Source organism: Canis aureus, chromosome 19, assembly GCF_053574225.1.
Source record: "Canis aureus isolate CA01 chromosome 19, VMU_Caureus_v.1.0, whole genome shotgun sequence".
Classification (NCBI taxonomy): domain Eukaryota; kingdom Metazoa; phylum Chordata; class Mammalia; order Carnivora; family Canidae; genus Canis; species Canis aureus.
The window spans coordinates 23031878-23051535 of record NC_135629.1 but is presented as its reverse complement, the minus strand read 5'-3'; the positions used below and the strand labels follow the sequence as shown (position 1 = coordinate 23051535).

At 39.1% G+C, this 19658-nt stretch overlaps 1 protein-coding gene across 11 annotated transcripts in view; it reads left to right on the top strand.

Moving 5' to 3' along the window:
* Window positions 1–19658, top strand: part of MITF (melanocyte inducing transcription factor) — a 219497-nt gene that overhangs the window by 84586 nt on the left and 115253 nt on the right. The window contains exon 1 of one of the 11 annotated variants that reach the window (XM_077858094.1): window positions 3927–4065. The exons of 6 other annotated variants lie outside the window; for them this stretch is intronic. Coding sequence is in view for 2 of the 5 variants with exons in the window: in XM_077858091.1 (XP_077714217.1) it covers window positions 4053–4065 (13 nt within the window). In the remaining 3 variants the exon portion in view is untranslated. Of the gene's footprint in view, window positions 1–3926; window positions 4066–19658 lie in introns of those variants that run through there. 4 more of the 11 variants (XM_077858095.1, XR_013357675.1, XM_077858091.1 and 1 more) reach the window with 4 other exon arrangements.

Genomic DNA, 19658 nt, shown 5'->3' with positions numbered 1-19658 from the left:
GTTGTTAGAGTTACTATGCTTTTTCCCCACCCATTATTAACCACTGCCTGTGTTACAGTTTCAGACAATCATCAGAGAGTGGGGCGTTAGCAGGAAACTGTAGAGGAGATTAAGGGTTGTCTTCTTTTCCCTTCCCATCCCTTCCTCGACTTCTACCTCCACCTCTTCCTCTTCCATGCTGGGAATCAACTATTTTTCTCCCTTGCTGTGCACTGGAAGACCTTTCAGGTTTGAAACTCATTCTTCGCTGTGCAATATGATGGTGGCTGTCACTATCATATAGCACTCAGCTTTTCATGCAACATTCTGTTTGAATAAGATAGCAATAGTTAACTAGTGTGGTTCTTTGAGATGTATTTCCAGACATGTATTTCACAGTGATCATGATTTCTGTAAAGGTTTTATTTTTTTGGAGGGCATTTCATGGAGCTGCCTTCTAAATCTCTGAATGCCTGGGTTATTTATTTATTTATTTTGTCTTTTTTTCCCCCTCAGTGACAGGTTAGTAAAACTCCCCAGATTTGAGTATTAAAATTAATCAATCAGGAGAATTTTATTAAATATATATAGAGAGAATCTTTTGAGCAGCAGAATGGCATGGTGAAAGTTGAGTTTTAGAAAGATTAAACTGGGCACTGTGCATAATTGATGGAAGGGGTGTTACAGATCCAGCAAAAAAGGGAGGTGGGGGTATATTATGGCGATTGATAAGAATCAAAATTGCAACAGTGCTGTGGAAGCCAGGTTGGTACTTGGGGTATGTGTAGGTTCAGCTTTCTTAAGCACTGCCAAACAGTCTCCCAAGTAGTTGTCTCAGTTTATACTTCCTCCAGCAGTGTCTGAGAGTTCTGGAAGCTCCTCATTCTTGCTAACACTTGGTTACTATTGCTGCAAAATAAATCCTGTTAAAATACAGTGATTGAAAAAATAACTTTCATTTTACTCTCTCTTGTGGTCTCTGTGGGTCAGGCATTCAGGAGGATTGAGCTGGGAAGTTCTGGCTTGGGGTCTTTCCTTGATGTTGTAGGCAGGTAGTGGCTGCCATACATTCTGAGGCAGGAGGACTTTGGTGGTCAATTTATACCCGTTCTTAGCATCTTCCTGCACCCCACAGGGACAGGGCTAGTGTAGGGTAACCAAGAGAGGTGGAAGTCTTAGTTCTGCCAAGGATTAAAAGAAACATTTATTGAGTATCTACTGTGTGCCAGGCCTTGTGCAGGATATTCTATTATTATATGAAGTTTTTAATTTCCTTCAGCATGATTTTCTTTTCAGAGTTTACTTCCTAGATGAGCCTTTCCTTAGCAATCCTATTAACTAAATATACTTTCCTCTTTATTTCTATCTTTTGCTTAATTTATCACCTTTGTAGCTCTTTTCTCTGTTTACACTGTGTAGTAGTTTACCTATTTGTTACTTGTCAACCTGCCTTTCCTTTACCCCCTTGTTACTGTACTGAGGGTCCATGGCAACAAGGACTCTGCCTCTTTGGTGCACTATTCTTTATTGAGATGAAATATAGGACAGGTGAAATACAGGGCACCAGAGAAATTTGAATTTCAGAGCAAAACAAATAATATTTTAATATATGTATGTCCCCAATGTAGGACATTTTAAAGTATAAGTATATCCCAAATGTAGGACTTCCTTCTAGTAGATACTATCTGTGGTTTATTTGAAACTCAAATTCAGTTTGGTGGCTGGTAGTTTTATTTGCTACATCTGACCACTCTAGTACCTGATATTTAGCACAGTGTGTATCACATAATAGAAGGTCAACAAAGTATTTGAATGAATGAATGAGTGAATAAATGAAAGAACTCATTTCTTTCTCAGGACCAGTTTTGCAAGGTGGATCTTATTACTTTACAGATAAGGAAATTGCTGTTGAAATAAACTAATCAGCTTGCCCACACTCCCAGAGACAGTTGGCATAGGGTGGGGATATGAGTCAAGGTTTGAAAGCTGCTATCTCTGGCTTTCAGTTATCTTTCTTTTCTCACTATATCATGCTGCCTTGCCTTGTTAAAAGAGATTTCCTCCTTATAGCAGTCAAATTTCTTCACTCTGTCAACAAACTAAATTCTGTTCAGTTGAAGTAGACAGAGAGTTTATTATAGAATATTCAGGAGTCTGGGACCCCTGGGAGGCCAATGAAGCAGCCTGGGGCTGAGTAGTGAGGAGCCATGCCCCAGCAAACCATAGAACCAATCCAGCGAGGACAGTGATGTAGCCGCTTCTATAGCTTGCCTCATTGACCCAACTAGCGCAGACCATTAAACCACACAGCCAAACCCCATACCGCTGTCCCTTCCAGATGTAGCTGCTTTTTCCTCGCTAGAGTACAGTTCTGTACATTCTGGCCCAGGTACATTTGATTGCACAAATGGAACACACATATCTCATTCTAGCTGCAAGGGAGTCTGGGAAAGTGAGCACTTGGCTTTCACCATGGAATCCATTTCTGTCTCCCTCTGAACTCATAAGAAGGAGAATTCTCCAAGGCTGCCTGGGTGGCTCAGTCAGTGAATCATCTGACTCTTGATTTTGGCCCAGGTCATGATCTCAGTGTTGTGAGATTGAGCCCACATCCATCTCTGCACTCAGCAGAGAGTCTGTTTGAGATTCTCTCCCTCTACGCACTCACTCATGCTCTCTCTCTAGAGAAGAGAAAAAATAATTTTTTTTTTTTTTTTTTTTTTACGGAGGGGAATTCTCCAAAACACAGGAAGTATCTTAAAAGGTGATAGGTAGCCTGAAAGATAATGCATGTCTGCCTGACTAATGCCTCCTTTGAACCCTGGTAGCACAGTGCCTTCTAATTTTTTAAAATAGGTATTACTTTTTACCTGGTATGAAAACAAGAATTATCTTTGCTATAATTTTTTTAATCTGCCCATAGAGTACTGAGTCTATACTTCCAGGAGGTACTTGATACATCAGTTCTCTGTGTGGTGGGATTTTACAGGTGTGACTTTAACTTTATTCATATATATTCTTCTAAATTTCCTATCATGAACATTTAGAATGAAAAGAAAGTCTTTAAAATTTGGTTAGTAGCTGGGAGAAAAACTATAGGTTTGAAATCTCTTATCCATAATTCTGAAATCCAAAAGTCTTTGACTATTGAAGATTTTTTTTTTTTTTTACTTCATTTGGCAGAATTACCTGACAAATGACACAAGGCTATTTATGGTCTTTATTATCTCATGTAGTTGAATATTCATGTTTCCTGGCAGAAATATTAATGCACTTGATTATGAGCCGTTGCCCCATCTTACTGGGGATATTATACTATATATGTAGTGTTATCTTTATAAAATCTGGAAATTTCAATGTCTAAGACCTAACAGTCTCCGGGAGTTTCTTTGAAGTGTGTGGGTGAATACACATGTGTAATATGTACTAGAAATTTGTGGAATGATATATTAAAAACTTTTGACAGCGATTACCTCTAAGAGCAGGGATTGGATAAGGAGACGGGGATGAAATTTTGCTTCGTATTCTTTAGGACTTCTATTAATTATCATAAAACAATTGCCTTTCTCAATGAAAAAAAAAACAAGTAGAATTGTTTTTATTTGGGGGGAATAGTGGTAATATTAATTTTAAAAGGTAGTTTGTCAAGCAGGCGGTGCCTTTATGTATTAGTTCAACATTACTGACGCTGACAAGGACCCAGAGAGAGTTAGTTAGGTACACACCAGGCAACCTACTGCCTTTTGGATAATATGTGCATGCTTTAGTGGTAGGGAATTTGCATCAGCAAAAAACACTAATTTCGTTTAGAAAAATAAAATAAAGGCAGTCAAAAATGTGATGAGTAAATGAAACTACTGTTATTAGTGATGGGTTTGGCATGTTTTACGAAGTCTGAAGGATTACTCATCCACTGTATGTTTGCAGAAGTTCTTTAACAAAAGCCAGATGCATACGTAGTAGCAGGGGTTAGTAGGTGGATGAGAGGATTAAACCCAGCGAGTTTTTGGAGCATTGGTTTTAAAACTGTTTTTGGCTTGTCAACAGGCTATTTTTCTGAGTCAGCCTATAGGATGGCTTCCCAGGGTAAGTCTGATTTTGCTTTTCTGGGTTTAAAATATAAGTGGTGAAGGAGGTCTGACTAGTTGCCTTTTTTTTTGCACCGGATTCTGTAAATTAACAGTGCCCACTTTTCTTCTGTGAGAAAGACATTTATCCTATACCAGCATATTCTAGTGTTCTTGCTGTTGACTTTTATAGCTTTGCCTCACCTCCCCCTAAGTTTGAAAGTGGAATGCCCAACTGCTGAAAGAATTTGCAAGGGGAATTGCAAAGGTCATATGTAAGTTCTGTGGCTGGCGGCTGGTGTGAGGAGAGCAATGTGATTGAGCTGGAGCCCTTTGTGACTCTTTTAAAGAGGATGTTTCCAATAAATTAGTGTAGCACACTTTATGTGCTTGTTTATGACCTTAAAAATGGTTTAGCTATTGCTGAGTGGCCATTACTGATGCTTTATGACATGTTATAATGGTTTCAACCTGCACTTTTTTGGCGGGGGGGGGGTGAGGTGGGGAGATTAAAACAATGTCAAGCATCAGTCGATGTGAAGTTCATTTTTTTTTTTCCTCTTAAAGGGACTCGAGAGAACATTCAACATTAGAATAAGTCCCTGGATTCTAACCCCAGAGAATGTTGGTTCTCGAGGTCAGAATAAGTAAGGATTCGCCAAGCTCTTACAAATGAGCTTTGTAGTAATTGCTGATGAAATTATAAAAACACTGCTTTTCCCACTGGATGTTAAATGCCCCTTTTCATTAGCTATAGTATGGGGAGCAAAAGCATGTGATTTTTTTTTTTTTTTTGTAATGTTTAACCATAGCTACTTTTAAAAGGCAGTTTTCATTTTGTGGCTGCTTTTTTTCCTTCCGGTGCCTAGCACAGTTGAGGACTTTATCTTCTTGTATCTTTTTAGGACACTGATGAATAATAGGGGTCTGAGTAGCTCTCTAAACGGAAGAATATGCAGAGGATCCTGGGCTGGAGGGTGTGGAAGAGCCCAGTTGCATTTTCTGCCTGCCATGGGTTGGAGGTCCTGCCCTTCCCCTTCAGCTCTCAGGCTGATGGAGGTCACTGTGGTGTTAAGGCTGGGGCACGTCGGTGGTGGCTGAAAGCTTTTCTGAGTGCCCGTGACATCTCTGTGAGCTCAGAAGGGACCTTGCCTCAAGATTTCTGTTAATTAATGTTCGGTACTTGTGAAAGAGAAAATTGATCTCACTCTAAATGCAGTCCTACCATAGGAAAGAGTGACACATAAAAACAAGTAAGGGAATATTAGGAGATTTTTTTAAAAAAAAATTAAAACATTCGGATTAGGGGGCTGTGGAAGAGACCTTAAAAATTAAAGCACCTGTTTCCTTAGTGCTGTGTGTGTCACTGAGAAAGATCTGTAGAAAGATCTTCGCAAAGTTGGAGGAGGTTAACGGGGCCCCTCTCTCCAGAGCACCCATGATAGTTCTTGGATATTTAGAGAACGGGAGCAAAAATTGTAGTAATCCAGCAGGTCAGCTATTTAGGAACTTTTTTCATGCTGGTGAAGGCCAGTGTCTATCACAAGAGTAGAATGTGAGGTAGAATCTGAGCTGCAGAGAGAAACATCTCCTTTATGGATGGTGAATTCGGAGCCCACTCCTGGGCCTTGCTTTCTGTCCTCTGGTCAAGGGTGTGAATCGCCCATGCTGTGTGAGGTGTGCTTTGTTGGAAAAGTTACAGGGCTCACTTTCATCTGTTCTCAAACACAGCCTTCCCAGGAATGTGTAAAACCAGGTGCATCAATTGTGAAGTTCCAGGGTGAGCTGGAACACTTCACCTGTCATACCACACACAGAGAACAATCTCCACTGAGGGCTTAGCTACCCCTCCTCCGCAAATTTGTCATAATAATAAGACATTTGTCTTGTTCAGTGAGAGAGAGAGAGAGAGAGAGAGAAGAGTAAAATGTGGCGGAGATTGGCCTGAAGACGTAACCTTGTGACTAAGTGTTCCCTCCGACCCCTGGTGTGGAACCTGAACAGTGACTTAGCCCAGGGGCCCCCTACCCACCCCGCTTTTTTTTAAAAGAGAAGAGTGAAATCAATTATAGATGATTTTCAAGAAAATTATTATGTGTGTTATGGATTATCTAGCATATTTTGATTTTGTCCTATTACCCTCATTTCTTGGTGTTTCTAAGCATTGCGTTAAAGGACAAGAGGGGATGAAATCATAAACAGCTCTTGTCTCCTAGTAGCTTGTTGCCAGTTAAGGAATTTAGCTCTGACAGCTATAATGGCAAACATATTTCACATTTTGTAGGAGAGAGAATTCAAGAATATGTATATTTGAGCCCAATCTTTGATTGATACATGCGTACATATGTACAGACACATGTGCATGTATGTATGTATCTGTATCTGTCTATATCTTGTACTTATATATCTATATCTTCCATGTAATACATGTATGTATTTATATGTATCTGTTTCTTCCATGTCATATATATATATGCCCAGTCTTTGATACATACACATATATACATATCTATATCTTTCACATAATTTATTAAACTCTTAAATCTATATTCACAAAAAATCAAATCTTAAAATAATTCTGCTGAAAAAAATAAAGAGGGAAAATTAGTAGGCAGTCGTCATGAGACTTTAATGTGTGTATTTACTACTTAAAAATATTCAAATGCAGCTTTGTTTTGTGTAGGTAATTTTGGTGGTACAATATTCAAAAAGGTGACAGAAAAGGACAGAATGCAATTCCTGAAGCTGTAATTTGCAGGAAACTAATAATACAAGTCCATTTTCTTTTCTAAATGTGCTATTTATATAATTTATATTTTTAACAAATCTTAGAACTAGAATGAAAATAGTGATTAATCTTAAGGGCAAGAAATGTAACTATGCCAAATTTGGAAAGTTAAAGAAATTCTCTTGGTGGTTAAACACAGTCTATTGAGTATTCTAATTTGCGTGCCACAGAGCATAGTGCTAAGCAGATAGTGTGTGCTCATTTAATGTGAAGTGATTGACTCAGTTTGGCAACACTTTTTTTTTTCCACCCAGAAAAATAAGCGTATTTGATTTAGAAGTAGCAGGTCAATTTTTAAGCCAAATTAAGATAAATAGGTCAGATGAAGTAGCACACATATCAGGAGTGGTAGTGATATATATGTAAAGAAGAAAAACTGAAAAGCATCAAAATGTTCGCATTTTAAGATGGTGAAGGATTTTTATTTTTATGTATTTTTTGGTTTTCTTTTAATTTTCCAAAGTGAGCAAGTACATTCTTCGGAACATAATACTTTCATCACACATATGAGGTTTCACATAATTATTTGTTAAATACCAGGTTAATTAATTGGCCATAAAGGATACACATCAAATATAATGTGAATGGTATCCCTTGGAGTTCAGAGCATGGTAGTTTTGAGTAGAACTTCTATTCTATCAAAACACATTTAAAAAATATTTTATGTAGAGTCTAGGTTGGTTGTTGTTTCTACTATAACATAACACATGCATTTCTAAGAAATCACTGGCTAGGCAAAATCATGGAGTCTATAGGAAAAATAGGATAGGGGCATCATCCTCAAAAACTTTATCAGTGACATATTAAAAGAAGAAATGATAAGAACCTAATGAAAATAGTAGACAGTTTTACACTTGCTAAATGGTTAAGCAGTATATAAATACAGCAATAGACTTGATAGTTTTTCTTGAAAAGACCCGATGTTTGCTTATGGAGTGGGTGTGAGAAGGATTGTAGCTTGTACATTACAGCGAAGAGGTGGAAGGAAGCATATCCGGAATTGATGGAAAGTTGTAGCTCTAGAAGTGAATGGGTGTGGTGCATAATGTTCATGGTAAACTGGGGTAATTGGTAGATATTTGAAGTGTGTGCATTTTGTGTATTCCCACATGGCTCGATTCAGCTGGGTGCATTTTCTGCGTTCATCTAGTATTTCTTGCAAACAAAACAATGCATAGCAAACTAAAATTCATTTGAGTTCTGGGTGAATTGTACTCTAATAGAAGAATTGGGTCTGAAAGGGAGACAGAACATGAAAGACTCCTAACTCTGGGAAACGAACTATGGGTGGTAGAAGGGGAGGTGGGCGAGGGGTGGGGGTGACTGGGTGACGGGCACTGAGGTGGGCACTTGATGGGATGAGCACTGGGTGTTATTCTATATGTTGGCAAATTGAACACCAATAAAAAATAAATTTATAATAAAAAAAAGAATTGGGTCTGAACAAATTTCCATTTTTTTAAAGATTTTATTTTATTTATTTATGAGAGGCACAGGAGGCACAGAGAGAGAGAGAGAGAGATGCAGAGACACAGGCAGAAAGAGAAGCAGGCTCCATGCAGGGAGCCCGACGTGGGACTCGATCCCGGGATCTCCAGGATCATGCCCCGGGCCGAAGGTGGCGCTAAGCCGCTGGGCCACCAGGGCTGCCCCAAATTTCCATTTTAGAAACAAACATTATATCAGAACTGAATATACATGATATAAATGAGGTAAAACTGCACTAGTTCTAGATATGTCAAGGGCCCAGGCTGTAATCCAACCTCTCTATCAACACCACCTCAGGGATTCCATGAAGCATCACTGGCATAGAACTTGATTGTCCTTTTGTTCATGACCTGGGACAGATATAGAACAATGCTCTTTTTGTGAAGACATTTGGTCCTACGTGAGTATACTTCCTTGGCCACTGACTGGAGATGTGCCAGGTCTTTCAGCATTCAGAGAGTTCAGTCCCACTGCCCGATGGACTGTCCATTAAAGTGAATAGCCTTGAACCCAATGGCCCCGTAGAATACCTCACTTTGGGTCCTGGTCAGGGAATCTAACCTTGAACATGGTATTACTCCATGCTTATCAAATGCTGCTCTGAAAAACCAATATTTATGGATTTCATTGTGAAGAATAGAGGTTTCATCCATTTCTTTGAATACTCTAAGACATGGAGGAAGAGAATGTTGTTTGAAAAATTATTTTCCAAGGTGGCTTTTGCTTTACTTTGTGAAATAACATTAAAGAAGGGTGTGAGAATTTTACATTTGTCAAAAAGGGTAATTGGTTAAAAATTAATTAAGGGACATCTGTAAAATCTATACTTGAAATAAATGAGACCAGCAGGAATCTCTATATCTGAGAATTTGCCACCTGTCCACCTTGCCAATTAGTTCTACTAAATTAAACTTAGCATTATGCCCTTAGCAACTCTGTTGGAGGTCGTTATAAGATAAAGCCCTATAAATCTTGATTGTATGGGGTGCTTATCTTGTGGATGTTACAGTGTCCTCCTTAGACTCTTGGGAGAAGTGTCTCTCTGGTTTTGATACCACAAATGACTGTACTTCTTTGCAGCTTTGGGTTAGTTTATGGATATAGTTAGTCATGTAACTGATCATGTCTTCTTCCTCTTTATGGTCACAGGCATGTTTTCTTTAACTCACACATATTTGGTTTTTTTTAGCCAAAAGAAAAACTAGTTTTCCAACATTGGAAAATGGGAAGATTTCACACAAGTATGTTTGAATTTCCAGCATCTATTGAAAAATCAGATCTGGTAACACTGGGCTCACCTGTCTCCATGGCAACCTTGGGAGCTAGTAATATAATGCCATTTTCCTTAAAACAGGCACTCGTCAGTTTGTTTTATTCCTTTATTCTAACTGCTTGGCCCCTGTAGATATTAGACTCTCTGTCCCCAGCTTAGAAAGTGACTTATGACCACCTGTAGAAAACAATAAGACTCTTACTTGCATTTTATGTACTAATCTTATTAAGTCCATTATATTTTTCTGTTGAATTATCTTTCCTTCATCTTATTTCCTTCATTCACACACATTAATTTTCTGTTGTTGTTTCATCTTCATGCTGTGTACTTTTACATAAGCTGCTCTGAGTCCTTTTGGAAAGAAACAGATAAAAAATAAAATAATCGGAAGAGAAAAAAGCCACTTTCCTATTTTTAACTTTTTGTCTGGTAGGAGTTTAAATGATTTCAGTTCTTTCTCTGATTTATTTTAGTGTCTACCTGATTCTAGAACGCTTCAAATCTCTGTAATTACTTGGTGTTTATTTGTTTGTAATTCATCAGAAAGACTCTGAGAAACATCCTGTACTGAAGATCAGTTGACTTTCCATGGTCTTGCGTTAAGAACTGAAAAGCTTAGTAGGTCAGAATAGTTGTTCATTCGGTTCTAAGAGGGAGGATTAGGACACCACAAACCTGCTTTGGAGGTTCCTTGCCAACTGTAAAGAGCATGAGAAGACATCATTCAGTGCCCTACATATGGCACTGCTGTGGCTCCTGGGGAAGTGTCCAGAGAAGACCATGGGTCCCACTGGTCTGAATCTTGATGTTAGATGTTAGGTTGGCCCAAGTAGTTGTTGAAAACAACTCTGAATTAATGTGGAAATGTTAATTTTCACATATGGCCCATGATTTCCATATTCCTTTGAAAAATCTGAAGACCCAATAAGAATGAGCCAACATTTGCCCTTGGATAGGTTTGTGTCTCATTCATCACATCCTCCCACCCCGGTCATCTCCATGAAGCTAAGGTGGAATGCCATACCCCTGAATTTCTGATTCCATACCTCGATCTGGAACCCATTGTTATTTAACGCCATGTTGGTGCACCACCCCAGCTCATTTTGCTGCTTAAGTAGAGCTCATATTTCAGCTTGTTTTCCGCCTGCCCTAGTCACATTCCATGTGCTTCAGCTCTTTTCATAACACTCAGGTTTAAGGAGTTGGATTCTTACTGTCCCTCTTCCCCCCAGTGTCAGTGTTGTGAGCTTCTTCAGCAGGAGTATCAGAAAGATAGAGATGTAGATAAAAAGAACACTAGGCTCATTCTTAGGACATTATTTATGGAGCACTGAGTCTGTGCCAGGTGCTGTTCCTGTGCTAGGACTAGAGCAATGAATAAAATGGGCAAAAATACATGTCCTGTCCTACTGGAGTTTACTTTCTGGTAAGCTATGGTAAGTGCTGTGAAGAAAAGTAAAGCTGGGAGGGGTTGCTACTTAATTTGAGCCTGATAGGTTGGACTTCACCTCCAAGGTTTCTTCTGAGTAGAGAGGTGCACTAGCTAAATGACAAGGGAGCCATGCATCTGTTTGGGGAAGAGCATGGTGAGCCGTTGGGATAGTAGCAAGAGCAGAATTCTTGAGCAAGGAACATGCTTGGATTCGGCCTCAAATGTGGCTTTTATTTCAGTGCTGTGTCTCCTAATGGTGTGCAGTAGGGTTGGTTGCTTTTGCTCCTGGACTGCGTCTGTGAACTCATCTCTAAAACATTAAGATTCTACACTGGGGACAGACAGTGCCTTTCTCTCCAGTCTCTACCCAAGCTCAAATCAGGTCTTTGGCTCTTGGTAAATATATGTGCAATTAATGGGTGGACACATAAATGGTTATAAAAGCATGTAAAGCATTTCAGAAGCGGGGTCTTAGCTAAGTATATATCACAGTCCCATACGGTAATGACATGACCAGGTGGGAAGCATGTGTACAAGGAATTTTTCTTTAATAGTGACTCTGTATCCTCTATGCTTAGCAATGCACGGCTACAGAGTACAATCAGGGTCGATTAGGACTCAGGAAAGGGACCTGGGAGTCTTTGAAAGTTTCCTCTTAAAGGCATAAGCCTAATCAATAGAGGTCCAGTTCCCCAAATTCAACTACATATTGGTCCCCCCTGTACTGGGAGGTAAACCAAGAGCAGGGAACTTGTCACCCCGCCTCCACAATGATGCTGGGGAGGTGGGAGGAAGAAGTGGGAATTCCCCTTCCCAGTACCCCAAGAATGTCTGAGCCTTCAATGTTGAATTTTTTTCTTTATTAAAATGTACTTTTATCTTAAAAAAAAAAAAAAAAAAAAAAGGTCTTCGTTTGTATCTGTTGTTCAGGATATCTCCCAACTTCCAGCAGAGTACCTGTGGGTTCATAGTAGGATCTTAGTAAATATCTGTTAAAGAGTGAATAAAATCAAAGCCAGCATGTATTTTCAACTTTTTTATAAGCCCTGTGGGAGTCACACTGGAAAGATATTATACCTTCTATTTCCTTGCCAAGAAAGATACACTGAATCTAGAGAAGATCAAAAAGATTATAACGGTGTTAAGTGCTAATGTCTTACTTGCTTTGACTCATTTAGTTGCTAAGCCCATTTGCAGATGGAGGAATGCAGCCTTAGAGCCAGGAAGTGGCAAAGCCAGATAGTTTGAGTGCAGGGGTTTGTCCCTAACCCCCAGAGTATGCTGCTTACAGGAAAGTATAACTAGCAACTGTAGCAGTAGAAGCATGAAAAGAATGCACTTAGGCTAAATGGACTGTGCTCCTGGCATTGGTAACTGGTGATTCTCTCTGTGATGGAAGTTTCTTTCACATCTGACAGGTTTTAGATGGAGAGAAAGGTCTACTTCACCACTCTCTTCTCTTGTTTTCTTGTGTATGCCTCCAAGAATGCTTTGGTTCAGTTGCTTGAGAATGTATCAGATTTTCTGAAAGCCATTTGGGAACCCCTTCCTAACTTGAATCTTCTTTTGATGCTGGTAAGACCTGGGTATTTTCTGTCAGAATCACATTCCACTTGCTTCCCATAAGCTCTTCCCATCACATTTGGTTTAATGATGTGCTAGAAATACTATCTTCTCGTCAGCCTCAGTTCTTCCCTTCTGTCCCCAACTCGTGAACCCATTCTTCTGCTTGCTCTAGGACAATTGGGTTTATGACTGCTTATTTCTGTTGTTGATGGAATGAACTCATTTACTACTGTGCTTTTGCCGGAGAGCAAATTTAAAGCCGAAAGGAAGCTTGGTGAATTTGTAATGGTCTGTTGGGTTCAGGATGGATTGTTGGAATCCCTACATTTTCCTTTGATTTGTGTGTTTTAAAGTGAGAGAACATTCTGAATTTGTGGATGGTGTCAGCTTAGCCGAAAGAGAAGCAGATAGCCTGGCCAGCTTTCTGGGGAAGATGGGAATGGTTTCTCATGACTTTATTTTTCCAGTGCTGACTATATGGCAGTATCACTATGGCAAATATTGGTTGGCCATGGAACATTTTTAAGAGCAAGGATTTCATGAATGTTCTATTACCATGGCTTGAGGAATCACAACAAAATATTCTCCACATTTCCTCGAGCATTCGTGGATGAATTCCAGTATATTACTTTTATGTTAGCTCCTCGACCACATGAAGAATTTAAAATAAAATATTACTGAACACATAGTGACTAAGAACTGAGTAGAATATTTGTACCATTTTCTTCTTTTTTGCATAGTAATGCCATCCCAGGAATAGTGACATAGATGGACTGGGTGCAGAATGGCTTTGCAAGAACGAATGCTCTCAGACTCTTGTTATGGACATGGTAGTAATGACAACAGCATGTGACATCTCTCTAGCTGTTGATAATGGTCTCTATTCTCACTTAAGAAAAGAGCAGACGCTGATGATGTTACAGATACAAAGTAAGCCCACCATAGGTATTCCAATAGTCTTCATAATTTGTTTCTTTAAAACCTTTTCTCTAGAATGTGCTTCTCGTATCTTTATGTGATTAATAAGAGTAAGAAATATGGTGTGATTTTACAAGGAGAGTATTTCAAGAGGTGGCTTTTGGCACTGGGATTTTTCTTTGGGCAAAGATCTTTTTGCCGCACTGCATGTGTCTAAGAATGTCGCCAATTGACTCAAACACATATGAAGGAATTCAGCTCTGTTGCTGTTATAGAGGAGTTCCTTCTGTGGGGCTGTGTTAGCATCAGGCCATGGTGATGACGAGGTTAATAATAGCAGCTGCAATGTATTGAACACTCACACCATTTCAGGTTTTGTGCCAAGTGCCTGTCATGCTTTTTTCCATGGGTTATCTCACAACAGCCTGTGATGTTGGGGCTCTCCTTATCCCCATTTTACAGAAAAGGAAACTGAAGCTCAGAAGGGTTATAATATTTTTCCCCTGGGTGCACAGGTATTGAGACATGAATGACCTTAGATTTGAACCCTACTATTTCTGATCCCAGTTTTTTCTGACCTCAGAGCCTGGGCTCACAGCTTCTTCTAACCACATTATTTCTAGAAAGAAGAAGCTTGCCTGGACTATTTCAGTGTCCTGCTACTTATTCCCCTGCTTCCCTCCTCTTTCAACTTTAGATTTTTCCCTGGCATCAGGCTTTCTGAAGGAAGGACCTCTCCATAGAAGCCCCACTTCCTTCCTTCCTGGCCTGGTAAATTTCTCTCAGTCTTCAGGACTCAAGTGCCTTGCCTTTCTTCTTTGAGTCCATACAACACTTTGTTCCTATCTTAACCAAAACCCCTTGCAGCTAATAGTCAGCTATTTAAGTATGCCTGGGATTTCTAGGCTGTGGCCCAAGAATTTAGTCGAGTTTTGTGTGTCCACTTGTGTGATTTTTTTTTTTTTTCTAGAGAGCCAACGGTTTTCATATGGGTTTCAGGAAAGGATTTGACCAAGAAGTTTAAGATATTATTGTTTACAGGATTCTCCACCCTCCCTCAATAAATGAACACTTGGAGGGGAGAAGCATATCTTATTCATATTTATTTCCTTGGATGAATATAATAAAATATATGTTTTGAGTATCTGGATAAATGAATGTATTTACTGGTTGGACTATGGGGTGGTACAGCATCTGGGTTCAGAACATGTGATCAGATTGAGACTGCCTTGAATGAAATTCCTTCTCTGCAAGTGGTAAAATCTCTCAGAGCCTCATTCACCTCATTGGTAAAAGTTACATCATAGCAGTTTTTAAATTAGAGGGTTTTTATGAGGATTAAAACAAGGTATTGTATGGAAATGCTTAGCACAAGAGTGCAGAGCATACTTTCTGTAATTAGCTGCTATTATTATTTAAGAGCATTAGAAAAAGGCTGAAAGATGAGGTTCTCATGATTCTTTTTTTTTTTTCATGATTCTTATAGTGACTGTCATGGAGATATTATAAAAAAGGTTATGACACTCATGAGTTTTATTTTTTTATTTTTATTTTTTTAAGATTTATTTATTCATTCAGAGAGAGAGAGAGAGAGAGAGAGAGAGACAGGCAGAGACACAGGCAGAGGGAGAAGCAGGCCCCATGCAGGGAGCCCGACGTGGGACTCGATCCCGGGTCTCCAGGGACACGCCCTGGGCTGCAGGCAGCGCTAAACCACTGCGCCATCGGGGCTGCCCACTCTTGAGTTTTAAAGGCTTAAAACCAATCGGCTTCCTCTGGCCATGGTGGCAGGTGCAGCTCAGATACCTCCTAGAAATGTTGTTCTTGGACACACCTTTTTCCCATGGCCTCAACCTTGGTTAGTGGTTTAGGCTCCACAAACAGACACCTCAAAATGCCAGCTAATGGAAATTTTGTGATGTGGACACTGTACCCCCGAGGATTTGGACATATGCTTTTTGTGTTTAAATCAACAGAAAAAAAGTGCAACTATAGCCACCCCTCTGCATAATCGTTGAGGTAGCCATTTTCCTCACATGTTTTTGGAGCTCTTGAGTGTCAGGCCCATCGCTTGCCGTCCCCTCTGTGCATCGAAAGTGAGTCCAGTAGGTCAGATGAAAGACAGAAGCCAGCAGGGCATAATCACTTATTTACGTAGCACTGATGAATAGTTGTACATAGATCAAGACATACACATTATTTCTAATAGTACAGCCATAGGGTCACATTGGTAAGAAGCTGCCTTTAGAAAAGTGCTTTAGTTGGATACTTACAAATTCTAGCCCATTAACATGCACTAAATATAGAAAAGATAGCTCAAAAATCTCTTCCCAGAAAATATATTGTGAGCTAGATTCATTGACATAAGGGAAAATATTGTTGACTCCTACTTTTCCCAGTCATTTTTTTAGAAAGTATATACTATTTCTTTTTATCACTGGTTAACTGTGACCTTGAGTGAATTACTTCCAAGTATCCACTTAAAAAAATTCTTTAAAGTGGATCGCAGCTTTCTTTACAATCACCAAAAACTGGACACAGCCCAAATGTCCTTTCCCTGGTAGAAGGATTACAAGCCATGGTTCTTCCATACAATGGAATACTAAGTAGCAATGAAAAGGAATGAGCTGCTGATACATGTAAAAACATGAATTCTCTCAAATGTACTTGCCTAAGGGAGAGGAACTAGACTTAAAAGCCAAGTATTTGATTCTATTTTTATGACATTCTGGATAGGACAAAATTGTAGGAACAGAAATAGGTGTTTTTTGGAAGTTGGGGGTGCGTGATGTTTTGACTCCAGAGGGGGCAATTCAGGGGAGTGTTCTGAGGTGATAGAAATGTTCTGTATCTTGATTGTGGTGGTGGTTACAGTAACATGTATATTTCAAAACTTGCAGAACTGTACACCAAAAAGGTGAATTTTAATGTATAAAAATAAAAAAAATAACCTAAAAAAAGGAATGCCAGCATATATTCAACACTAGGAAGTGTGGACTTTGAAAGGGGTAATTAATATCTGTCACTTAAATCTCATCAATACTGGTGAGCTACTATAATCAATATTTTATGGGAAATCATAAAGGGAATGCTTGTCTAGTAGTGTAACAATTGGACTTTGATAAACATGTGCAAAAAACTAAGATAACTTCAGCTTTGTAATTATCCTAACTGGAATTTAGATAGAGGACGAAGATATATCTAGTTGGGATCATGGACGATTATTTTTAAGAAAGTGAAGAAGGTTTTTAAGGAATAATCTTGAAGAATCGGTAGAGTTTTAAAATGTTTTTCAATAAACTTTTAATTGAAGTATAACATTTCTACAGAAAAGTATACAAGTCTTACATGTACTCTCCTGATCGGTTTCCACCAAGTAGTCAGTACCCAGTCTTTGAGACCGTTACTAGCCCTCTTGTACTTTCTGGTAGGCAGCCTTTCCCCAAGACATAATCACTGTCCTGACTTCTAACACCATTGATTAATAATGTTTATATGTCATTTAACTTTATACAAATGGAATCATATAGTACATACTCTTATGTCTGTACTCTTTTGCTCAACATGTATTTGAGATTCATCTCTGTTGTATGCGGCAATAGTTCATTCCCATAGAATATTCCCTTATAAAAATACATCACTGTTTATCTCTTCTGTTGATGGGCATTTAGGTTGTCTACAGTTTTGCATTATTATGAGCTGTCCTGCCTTGCACATTATTGCTATATGGTCTTGGTGATCACATATTCATTTCTGTTTGGTATGTACCAAAAGGTAAAATTATTAGGTTATATGGTATGCATATGTTCAGTCGTCTTTTTAAATTTTTTGAGTATATTTGACACACAACATTATGTTAGTTTCAGGTGTACAAGATAGCGATTCAGCTTCTCTAAACATTTTGCTATGCTTGCCACAAGTGTAGCTACCGTCTGTCACCATGCAATGCTATCACAGTATCAGTGACTATATTCCCTACGCTATGCCTTTTATTCCTGTGACTTATTCATAACTGGAATCCTGTATCTCCCACTCCCCTTCACTCATTTGCCTACTCTCTCCACCCCTATCCCCTCTGGAAACCATCAATTCACTGCATTTATATTTTTGATTCTGCTTTTTGTTTATTCATTTTTTTTAGATTCCACATGTGAGTGAAGTTACTTTTCTCAGTTGACCGACCTTCCTTCCTTCCTTCCTTCCTTTCTTTTTCTTTCTTTCTTTCTTTCTTTCTTTCTTTCTTTCTTTCTTTCTTTCTTTCTTTCTTTCTTTCTTTCTTTCTCTTTTCTTTTCTTTTCTTTTTTCTTTTCTTTTTTCTTCTTTTTTAATGATTTTATTTATTTATTTGACAGAGAGAGAGAAAGAGAGGAAGAGCATGCACAGGCAGGGGGCGGAGCAGAGGGAGAAGCAAACTCCCCCCTGAGCAGCAGCCCCTACATGGGCCTGGATCCCAGGACCTGAGTAAAAGCAGACACTTAACTGACTGAGCCACCCAAGCACTCCTCAGTTGACTTATTTCACTTAGCATAATACCCTCTAGGTCCATCTGTGTTGTTGCAAATGGTATGATCTCATCTATTTCTTATGGCTGGGTAGTATTGTGCATATGTGTATGTACGAATGTGTGTGTGTATACACTACTTCTTTATTCGCTTATTGGATATTTAGGTTGCTTCCATATCTTGGTATTGTAAATAATGCTGTAGTAAACAGAGGGGTGTGTGTGTGTGTGTGTGTGTGTGTGTGTGTATATATATATATATAAAACTTCTAAAGGCTTTGTACCAATTTATATCCTCAGCAACAATGTCTGAATGTTCCACTTGCTTCATTCCTTGCCAATATTCGGTAATGCATCTCTATTTCATTTTATTGAAGAATGTATATGATTTTTAATAGAAAGGGATAGTGGGTATACAAAGGTTACTCTAGGCAAGAGAAACAACAAGAGTATGTAGCTAGAGTTAGGGAATGAGTATGTTGTTTATATTGCTTGGAATACTTATATTAGTTGAGACTAGAAAGGTAAGTAGGTCTCGATTGCTAATCTTAATAAGAAACTTGAAATTCACTTATTCTGTGTTGATGACACATTAGTTTCATTAAAATAGTTTCATGAAAACAGCAAGCCATGCTTTAGGAAGCGTTATCTAGTAGTTGGTGTAGGGTACATTGAGTGCAGTGGAGAGAACAGTTTAGTAGGCCATGCTAGAGCTGAATCACGGCAGAATAACCTTGAGGGCAGAGGAGATGCAATTTAGTGGTTGATGGGAAAGATATGATAAGTGACTGGACAGTGGAGGGTGAATGGGACAAAGAGTAAAAGATACCTCTGACCTGGTAGTATGTTAGCCAGTTATGTCAAAGTTCACTGTTACTACTGCTGTGTCTCTTCACTCCCCTTACACTTCATATTTTGTAATGCTTTTTCGAATTGCTACATAGATCTAATTGTTACATATGTCTAAAACCTATTGGTTTAGTAAAGAATAGTAACATGAATAGACATGTACCCACTGTATCTCCAGACACAGAACATTCTAGAAATCTCCTCTTAGATCACATCCTTCCCTTTACTCCCTCCCCCCAACCCTCCTGTCCCCTGCCACCAAGCTAACTGCCACTCTGAAGTTTAGGCTACTCTCTTGCTTTTCATTATAATTTTATCGTCTTTTATTTGATGTGTAGCAGCATCTCTGACCCCTGCTTCCTCCATACCAGTAGCACTTGCCTCTCCATTTGTAATAGCTAAAGGTGTCTCTAGACATTGTCAAGTGTTCCCTGGGGACAAAATCACCCCCAGTTGAGAACCACTGTTCTGAAGTGTTAGGATTCAGTGAAAAGGCATTGAGTTTCCATGACTGACAGGAGAGAACCATTGTATAGCCTTCCTTACTTCCCTGCTGCCCCACACCAGCCCCAGGTTGGTGATTGTGGACAGTCTGCATTCTTGTCTTACAGTAGTGGACCATTCCTGGTCCTGGAGATGGCCCATTTCCTCTTAGAAGTGCTGGTGACTCTTTTCTATATTCCCATGGACCATGAAATGTACTTTCTATCTACTTGCATCTCTCTTTGCCCTGATTCCCTCCCTTGAGGTAGTTTTTATGGGCCTGATAAGTGAATCATGCTTATTGCATTTATGAA